This window comes from Labrus bergylta, chromosome 13 (genome assembly GCF_963930695.1).
Source record: "Labrus bergylta chromosome 13, fLabBer1.1, whole genome shotgun sequence".
Classification (NCBI taxonomy): Eukaryota; Metazoa; Chordata; class Actinopteri; order Labriformes; family Labridae; genus Labrus; species Labrus bergylta.
The window spans coordinates 490,106-500,105 of record NC_089207.1 but is presented as its reverse complement, the minus strand read 5'-3'; the positions used below and the strand labels follow the sequence as shown (position 1 = coordinate 500,105).

At 46.3% G+C, this 10,000-nt stretch overlaps 1 protein-coding gene across 1 annotated transcript in view; it reads right to left on the bottom strand.

Annotated features, from left to right (window-relative positions):
- kalrna (kalirin RhoGEF kinase a) overlaps positions 1-10,000 on the bottom strand; it is a 140,689-nt gene that overhangs the window by 37,328 nt on the left and 93,361 nt on the right. The window contains exons 39-41 of the mRNA XM_065962288.1: positions 6,789-6,965; positions 5,939-6,124; positions 5,334-5,501 (exon numbers count right to left, since the gene is read on the bottom strand). Coding sequence (XP_065818360.1) covers positions 5,334-5,501; positions 5,939-6,124; positions 6,789-6,965 — 531 coding nt within the window. The remainder of the gene's footprint in view (positions 1-5,333; positions 5,502-5,938; positions 6,125-6,788; positions 6,966-10,000) is intronic.

Below are 10,000 nucleotides of genomic sequence, written 5' to 3'. Positions count from 1 at the left end.
ACACACACACACACACACACACACACACACACACACACACACATTACATTAAAGATGATCAAACGTTAAAAGTGAGGCGTTCACGTGACGGAGGGGAAGTCAGGAGAGTGTTGTACGTTTATTTGCTCGACATAATGAAACTGTTTGTTGTTCACATGTTTGCATATTATGATGCATCTCTGCACGACTCACGCTGCTGACGAGCAGCTCAACGCCCGGCGACAACACTGAAGAGGAAGGCTGAGGAAACCAAAGTTATCTGTGGACGTTCACCTGCTGTCCTGTGTCCTCAGTGTGTGTGTCTGCAGAGGCGACCCCCCACTGTGTAAAAACCACAGACTGTAAATATGAATGTTTGAAGCCTGAGTGGCGCCCCCCCTCTGTTCCTGCAGGGGGCGCTGGAGTCCCATCGATGGCGGTCTCCATGCTGGAAATGCTGTCTCAGTCTAACTTTCAGTCAACCTAACGACAGAGGCGGGTTTTAAACCTCCTGACAAACCGTTACACCGCGCCCACCTGTCAATCAGGTCAGCTACACGCCTTATTGTGAATAACTCTTATCCTTCATCAAATCAAAACTGATGAGTCATCAAAACATTCACCCCCCGTACAGTGTGTGTCCATCCAGACATGAGCTAATCACACCTATTTGGTTTTTTGAACCAGGCTGTAAACATGTTCATCTCTGCTGTAAAAACAGGCTTTTTAGAATGGGTGTGTATGTGACTTCCTGTGCCAGCCTCTAGTGGACACTCCAGGAACTGCAGGATTTTACACTTCAGCATCCGCGTCATGTTTTTTTTTTTTTTTTTGGGGCTTTTCGTGCCTTTAATGCAGAGAGAGGACAGTGGATAGAGTCTGAAACCAGAGAGAGAGAGAGAGGACAGTGGATAGAGTCTGAAACCAGAGAGAGAGAGAGAGGACAGTGGATAGAGTCTGAAACCAGAGAGAGAGAGAGGACAGTGGATAGAGTCAGAAACCAGAGAGAGAGAGGACAGTGGATAGAGTCAGAAACCAGAGAGAGAGAGGACAGTGGATAGAGTCTGAAACCAGAGAGAGAGAGGACAGTGGATAGAGTCAGAAACCAGAGAGAGAGAGGACAGTGGATAGAGTCAGAAACCAGAGAGAGAGAGAGGACAGTGGATAGAGTCAGAAACCAGAGAGAGAGAGAGGACAGTGGATAGAGTCTGAAACCAGAGAGAGAGAGGACAGTGGATAGAGTCTGAAACCAGAGAGAGAGAGAGGACAGTGGATAGAGTCTGAAACCAGAGAGAGAGAGGACAGTGGATAGAGTCAGAAACCAGAGAGAGAGAGAGGACAGTGGATAGAGTCTGAAACCAGAGAGAGAGAGGACAGTGGATAGAGTCTGAAACCAGAGAGAGAGAGAGAGGACAGTGGATAGAGTCTGAAACCAGAGAGAGAGAGAGGACAGTGGATAGAGTCTGAAACCAGAGAGAGAGAGGACAGTGGATAGAGTCTGAAACCAGAGAGAGAGAGGACAGTGGATAGAGTCAGAAACCAGAGAGAGAGAGAGGACAGTGGATAGAGTCTGAAACCAGAGAGAGAGAGGACAGTGGATAGAGTCAGAAACCAGAGAGAGAGAGGACAGTGGATAGAGTCTGAAACCAGAGAGAGAGAGAGAGGACAGTGGATAGAGTCTGAAACCAGAGAGAGAGAGAGAGGACAGTGGATAGAGTCAGAAACCAGAGAGAGAGAGAGGACAGTGGATAGAGTCTGAAACCAGAGAGAGAGAGGACAGTGGATAGAGTCAGAAACCAGAGAGAGAGAGGACAGTGGATAGAGTCAGAAACCAGAGAGAGAGAGGACAGTGGATAGAGTCAGAAACCAGAGAGAGAGAGGACAGTGGATAGAGTCTGAAACCAGAGAGAGAGAGGACAGTGGATAGAGTCAGAAACCAGAGAGAGAGAGGACAGTGGATAGAGTCTGAAACCAGAGAGAGAGAGGACAGTGGATAGAGTCTGAAACCAGAGAGAGAGAGGACAGTGGATAGAGTCTGAAACCAGAGAGAGAGAGGACAGTGGATAGAGTCTGAAACCAGAGAGAGAGAGGAAACCAGAGAGAGAGAGAGGACAGTGGATAGAGTCTGAAACCAGAGAGAGAGAGGACAGTGGATAGAGTCAGAAACCAGAGAGAGAGAGAGGACAGTGGATAGAGTCAGAAACCAGAGAGAGAGAGAGGACAGTGGATAGAGTCAGAAACCAGAGAGAGAGAGAGGACAGTGGATAGAGTCAGAAACCAGAGAGAGAGAGAGGACAGTGGATAGAGTCAGAAACCAGAGAGAGAGAGGACAGTGGATAGAGTCAGAAACCAGAGAGAGAGAGGACAGTGGATAGAGTCTGAAACCAGAGAGAGAGAGGACAGTGGATAGAGTCTGAAACCAGAGAGAGAGAGAGGACAGTGGATAGAGTCAGAAACCAGAGAGAGAGAGAGGACAGTGGATAGAGTCAGAAACCAGAGAGAGAGAGGACAGTGGATAGAGTCAGAAACCAGAGAGAGAGAGGACAGTGGATAGAGTCTGAAACCAGAGAGAGAGAGAGGACAGTGGATAGAGTCAGAAACCAGAGAGAGAGAGGACAGTGGATAGAGTCAGAAACCAGAGAGAGAGAGAGGACAGTGGATAGAGTCAGAAACCAGAGAGAGAGAGGACAGTGGATAGAGTCAGAAACCAGAGAGAGAGAGAGGACAGTGGATAGAGTCTGAAACCAGAGAGAGAGAGAGGACAGTGGATAGAGTCTGAAACCAGAGAGAGAGAGGACAGTGGATAGAGTCAGAAACCAGAGAGAGAGAGAGGACAGTGGATAGAGTCTGAAACCAGAGAGAGAGAGAGGACAGTGGATAGAGTCAGAAACCAGAGAGAGAGAGAGGACAGTGGATAGAGTCTGAAACCAGAGAGAGAGAGAGGACAGTGGATAGAGTCAGAAACCAGAGAGAGAGAGGACAGTGGATAGAGTCAGAAACCAGAGAGAGAGAGGACAGTGGATAGAGTCTGAAACCAGAGAGAGAGAGGACAGTGGATAGAGTCTGAAACCAGAGAGAGAGAGGACAGTGGATAGAGTCAGAAACCAGAGAGAGAGAGGACAGTGGATAGAGTCAGAAACCAGAGAGAGAGAGGACAGTGGATAGAGTCTGAAACCAGAGAGAGAGAGCGGTGAATGACATGTGGAAAGGGGTCACGGGTGGAAGTGAACCCGGGCCTACTGCTCAAGACGAGAGTCTCAACACATGGGACGCCCCCCCTAACCATTGTGCCACCGTGGCGCCCCCCGCTTCATGTTTAAACACCAGAGGTTGCTGCTTGGTTGAAAACCTCTGAATCATCTCAATGACTCCTCCCAGAGACAGTATGACTTAGCTAACGGGCTGCTAACATGCTAACATGCTAAATCCCTCTGATTCATTTGTCGATGTTGATGAAAGTGAGTTTGTAGGATTAAAAAAAACATGTTTATGGAGTTTCTGAATCTGAGTAATCTGCTAAAATATCATCAGTATTCATCATCAATATTTATCAGTTTTTTTCCACAGATAAATTAAGCCCCTCCCCTATGGCTTCAGGTCGTTTCAATCCATCCGTTAAGAAATGCACTTCCTGAGTTGGACACTAGGAGGCATCATCCGTAGATCTATGGACACCAAACGAGGTGTAAGGGAGACAGCACCTCTCAGATGTTAATCTTATTTCTCTTTTATTTACTGCGGTAAACCCTCAGAGAGATCCGTCATGGCTGAGTGACAGGCGTGATATGGTTTCCATGGTAACGCGTCAACATTTGTTGTTTACTTGAGGTTAAACTGAACCGACGTCCCTGTGGGGGCGGGACAAACTCTTCTGATCGCTTTCTCAAAACTTTAATCATCTCTAAGGATCTGATTTCTATATCAGAGTTTTTTTTCATGAATACGTATCTTAGTGACATCTTAATATCGTGTGTGTGTGTGTGTGTGTGTGTGTGTGTGTGTGTGTGTGTGTGTGTGTGTGTGTGTGTTTCCTTGTCTAGTGGCTGCAGTTGTCTGATTTGCATCGCTCTGCAGATACACAAAACATCCTTTTCATCGGCCAGCGGAAAACACACCGTGTCTGCAGGCAAATCAGCTGATCTCAAACAGAGTGTGTGTGTGTGTGTCCTCTCACTGTGTGTGTGTGTGTGTGTGTCCTCTCACTGTGTGTGTGTGTGTGTGTGTGTGTGGGGGATGACAGTTAGGAGGGGTGTCCCACACAGACCTCCTCCCTCTTGTTTATAATGTGAGTAGACTATTACTGAAAACTAGGCTGCAAAAAGAGTGTGTGTGTGTGTGTGTGTGTGTGTGTGTGTGTGTGTGTGTGTGTGTGTGTGTGTGTGTGTGTGTGTGTGTGTGTGTGTGTGTGTGTGTGTGTGAGGAAGTTCATGCTCGGTGTGTTTAGTATTTAAAGAGTCCTGATAAGACGGGGGGAACGACACCTGAATAAACATGTTTGTGTGTTTATTGAATCATCTTTGCTTCCGACTGCCAAAAAACAACAACAACAACAACAACAACAACGGCTCTGTGTGCCATGATAAACAAGGTTTCATTTTCAACCTAACTTCGGGTCTGCTGCAAAAATTAAACTATGATGTCATCATTCTGCATCAAAGAGAAACACAGCTTCCTGTTTCACTCTCCGTTTACTAAAGTTCAGTAAAGGAGGTCCTGTCAATCAAATAGATCCCTATCATCCAATCAAAGTGCTCCATTTTTAAACCCTTCGTCTGTTTCTCTCTCAACGACAGAACTCTGTGCAGGGTGTCTCACAGGTAAGGAGGCCCGAGGGGGGTTAAGGTTGTAATGTTGACATGTCTCCAGTAGGGGGCAGCACAGATCAGATCACCTGAAGTGAACCTGACAGTCGAAGGTTTTCTGTTTCATCTGGTTAAGCTTCATTTTAGAGGATTGTTTGAATTCTATGAATCAGCACATCTTATTGGTCACATCCTTAAACATGGGGGTTTGTTAGTGATCTGTGATTGGCCGGTTGGACGGGAGCATTTTGTAGCGTTGGAGCTGGAAAGGCCCGACAACACTGAGATCAGCTGAGTGTGATGCTCGTCACTCTTTCATTCACAGCCGTGGATTCTGTGACAGTGGGATGAAGTCAGGAGTTTCTCTTTGAGTAACAAGCGAGCGATGAGATGAATCTGTTCTCGCTGTGAGGAGGGAACGACTTCAAGACCGCCCTCTCTTTCTATTTGACTGTTTTAAATGTTTCTGGTCTCTTATAGAGAACGTGCAGACGACATAACGATCACGTCGAGCAGCAGATTAGTGACAGGATGTCGATCCGTCGGTCCTACCTTTCCCTGAGCTGAAGAAGCAGTCCATCTCCACGCTGGAGCGAGAGTGGGACACACACAGAGTGGAGCTGGGGACCAGTCCCTCCTGGGGCGGGCTGCGGTCGGTGGTCCGGACCAAACACCAGCCGGGCCGCTCGCTCGGACGCTCCAGCAGCTCCACCGTCTGACCTGGAGAGAAGAGCAGGACGTCGGTTTAACAGTCTGACACTTTCAAAAAACATTTTCATTTCATTTCTTTGATTTGTTCTGTGTCAAAACACACAACAGAAAAAAACACACTTAAGCTCATGTACAGAAAGAAGCAGGGAGAAGAATGAATCTTGTTACTCAAAAAGAAAACACTAAATGTGTGGATGGTCTGTCCAAATTACAATCACTGAATGAATACCAACATAAAACAAATGTGATGATTCAGTCTTCACTTCCTCAGAAATAAGAAAGAAAACACACAAAACACCTCAAAGCAAAGAGGAGTTTCTATTTGACTTTCAAAAAGTCCCCATCACGACTTCCTCTAAATGAAACACCATTTGAAATCAGACTGAAGTACGATCACACTGACACTATGAAGCACATCTTGAACAGAACAGGGAGGATCGTCTCACCGGTGCTGACGGACATCTCGGTGCTGCATCCCGCCGTGAAGTCCTGCAGGACGACCGTCAGCTCACAGCCGCCAGAGAGCTGCGACACAAAGAGAGAGGAGGCGTTTAGTATCTGATTCTGCAAACACTGTGAGGTTACAAACACAAAACATACAAACATGTTCAACACAATATTCTGAAAGCTTCATTTGATCCTGAGCGAGTCTGTTGATCTGAGCTGTGAACCCCCCGCCTGTAGAAGAGAGAGATGAACTCCAGCCTGAGTCTGGAGGGTGGGGGGGTAAGGGGGGGGGGGGGGGGTCACACAGACTTGTCGACTAGTCCAGGGATTCATAAACTTTTCAGCTTGAGACCCCAAAAATAAGGACGCCAGTCCAGAGACCAGCAGACGCTCGGGTAAACTGGAGCAGGGCTAATGTTTTTATATTGTTTTGATGTGTTGTCCATGCAGCAATTTCTCAAGTTTCTCCCTAGGGAGACGAATAAAGAAACCTTGACCCCCCCCCGTCCCCCCCGTCCCTACAGGTGGGTAAAGCATATAATGTCACACAGAGCCACACACACACACACACACACACACACACACACAGGGAATCCTCCCTCTGGCTCTTGAAGTCTGCAGATTTCAAAACATGGAGGAGCTCTGTGACCTCGATGTGACTTTAGGAGAAGTCGGGAATGAATCTCGTCTTCTCTTCTATCGTCCTTTTTAAAACGAGTTCAGATCACCTTTAATGAATGAAGTGTGCGCTCAGATTCCTGACATGTTTGGCGCTCTGATGACGACGACGGGATGGGCCGGTGGTTTAATATCAGTGTTTATTGCACTCATACAGGAAGTGTAGCACACGAGTGCTTGTTGCATCACAGCTGCTGAAATCTGCTCCCTTCTCCGGTGGTTTTATCGAGAACTTCAGCAGCGACTCGTCGACATCGACTCCACTGTTGATTTTAAAACAGCTGAAGTCGTGCAGCTCCTTAAAGCTCGTGGGATCTCTCCAGCGAGTGCTGAAGCGGTTTGAAGAGCCTGAAGGTGAGAGAACGATCAGAGAAACCTCCCCGACAGCTGTTTGAGGTTTCTCTGCTGATTAAACAGAACAAAACCAACAGTGTTTGAATAAAAATGTCCGACCTCTCTTTGGTTTTATAATCATCAAAAAAACAAAGAAAAGCTGAGACGAGTGTGAACATGTCTCAAAGTGAGTCAGAGAGAACACGTTCCATCACTCTGAAATCACACACACGTTTTTATTATGTGACCGGATTATCAGCTGGACATTTTCAGAGTCAATGATCGACACAAACTTTCAGTCATCAAGTGTTCAAAGTGCGAGCTCTGGACTTCAGTGATGCTGTTACTTAAGAACTGACTCACTGTGAAGGTGTTTCAGGGTCATAAAGCCGATGACGTTTGTCGACCTTTAGCCCAAAAAACATTAAAACACCATAAAAGCTAAAGTTGCAAATATGCAAGGTACACAAAAACAGAGGTAAAAAAATATAAAAGGCATCAATTCTATTTTTCATTATCAGACACTTTAATCCAAAGTGACAAACATCAGCGAGCGAGTATCGATAACGACAGGAAGTACAAACACACATCTGTAAGTCTGTTTAGACACACAGAGATGCTTCTTTGAATGGGTGTGTACACTTGGCTTCACTCTTAAGATCCAGAAGCTACATCCATTTCTCTTACACCGTCTATGATGTGTGTGTGTGGAAGGACTGCAGGTCGTAAGTTTTTTTTTTTTTTTTTTTTCCTTCCCCTTGGCTTTATTTTTCCTTTTCTCTCTGTTCTGCCGTTGTCATGGAAACGTTCAGGTAGTGCGTCTGTGTGTTGAGTTAATGTGTGTGTGCAGGTAAGCAGGTGATCTTCTCCACGCTGAAGATCACCTAGCAACAACACTGACACACACACACACACACACACCTAACCGACCAATCAAATCGTCCATCTGTGACGTCTGAGCGTTCATTGAAGGTTTCTCTCTCTCTCTCTCTCTCTCTCTCTCTCTCTCTCTCTCTCTCTCTCTCTCTCTCTCTCTCTCTCTCTCTCTCTCTCTCTCTCTCTCTCTCTCTCTCTCTCTCTCTCTCCTCTCTCTCTCTCTCTCTCTCTCTCTCTCTCTCTCTCTCTCTCTCTCTCTCTCTCTCTCTCTCTCTCTCTCTCTCTCTCTCACACACACAGCAGCTTGTGATGGTCACATGTCGGAGCTGAGGGAGACGGCTTTAAGCAAACAGACGTTGTTTACGATCCGTGTCCAATCAGCCTTCATCGGTCTGCAGATCGTCTGAATGAAAGAGCGATGTGTTCAGGAGCTTCTTCTAAAAAATCCCTAAAAATGTTTCTGTTGCTGCAGGAAATGATTTCATCTTTACAGAAAATCAAACTCATGTTGAAACGCACTGATGCAGATGAGCTCTGTATAACGTTACCATGACAACACACAGCACGCACAGAGCAGCACCGTTATATCAGGGTTAGGTCAGCTACACCACCACCAGGGTCTGACATCCTCCAAACACATCAGCAACCCCCGTAGAGTCCAAGCACCAAGAGCTTCTGTCAGGACTCGTTTCCATGTCATCAGTTCTGTGTTCTTCAGTCACTTGTCTCTCCTGAAGTTGGATTACTGAGACTTTAGATGGAAAGAGAAAGTTTGGTTGTTAAAAAAGGTTTGGCTGCTTTACTACAAACCCATTCATTTCATAATTCTGTTTTTCACCTCTACAAAGTCTAAATGTAAGATATTTGTTTTGAGGAGTCAGGTAGGAGAGCTGCACACTCAGCAGAAGGTGATATTAGTTCTCTTCTGGGTGTTCAGATTGTTGGTTCTGTTGGTTCTGTTGTTTTAATGTGAGCAGGAGAGAATGACGCCTGACTTCTGTTTCTCTTCTGCCGGGAGAGGCCGCGCTGCATGCTGATGTGGAAATATTTCTGGAGGATTTTTGATGGACAGGGACCACCAACCCTGACTGGAAGGGGATTACTCCCATATGAGATGAATTTAGAAACTCACTGGATCGTCTCCAGTGTCAGAACGAGAATCATGTCTAAAATCACAGCGCCTCACTCCAAACCAGAGAAATGAGCCTCTTGTATTTTCCAGACGGATTTAATATTCAACAAAGACGGAGAACGCAGTAAGACGCGTTCACATGTAGAGCTTCTCAAAATGGCCGTGATAGCTAGGCCGTCGTTTTTATGAAGCTCATAAATCAGACGACTTCAGGAGGTCAAATATCCTCCGTTTGATGCTCGTAGTGAAGATTAGTTAAAGTTAAAAAGAACCTTAAATATAAAACAAATGGTCAAAAGAAACTGACCCGGAGTCTGTCATACAGCGGACGTCGTCATGGAGACAAGACGCACAGTCAGCGCTTTTCTGCCAAAGAAAACGCCAGGTGGATGCAGGCGCTGAGGAATATAACAGGTTGTTTGTTGGTATGGGGGCAGAAGACCAGTCCAACCAGTCCAGTATCATACTGGTGGATGATGACAAGAAACCAGAGACTCAGAGTACGAGGTTCAGTTTGTTTACATCTCCAGAGATGAGACGCGCTGCACGTTAACCCGGCTGTAGCTCCAACAGAAGAGAATCACCTGCACACACACTTTCTGAAACCATGAACACCAAATAACTTAAGAAACATCAACAACAACAAACGACTCCTCATGAGCACGATGTCTCTGTATCTGAAGGTGAACGGTTGACCTCTGACACGTCAGAAACATCTCAAACAACGAGGAGTTCATCTGAGTTTTCTCTGCACTAAGCGAGCGACATGTTGGTATTCAGAAAGTTAAAGGCACAGTTTGTAGATTCCACCACCAGGGGGCTCTCAATCAAAACAGTAACAAAAGATGGCGTCGAGGCTAGTGGGGAATCATCACCCGATAGAAACAAACTCAGAGCTGTAGTCATGACGACCGGGTGAAACCGACCTGAGGAAGAGAATATGTTTACAGACGAGCTGACGTATCCGAGTAGACGGCAGCTTCAGGAGCAGCTCACGCTTCCTTATGCGAGACCACCGAGACCACCTTGTTAAGCGGACTCG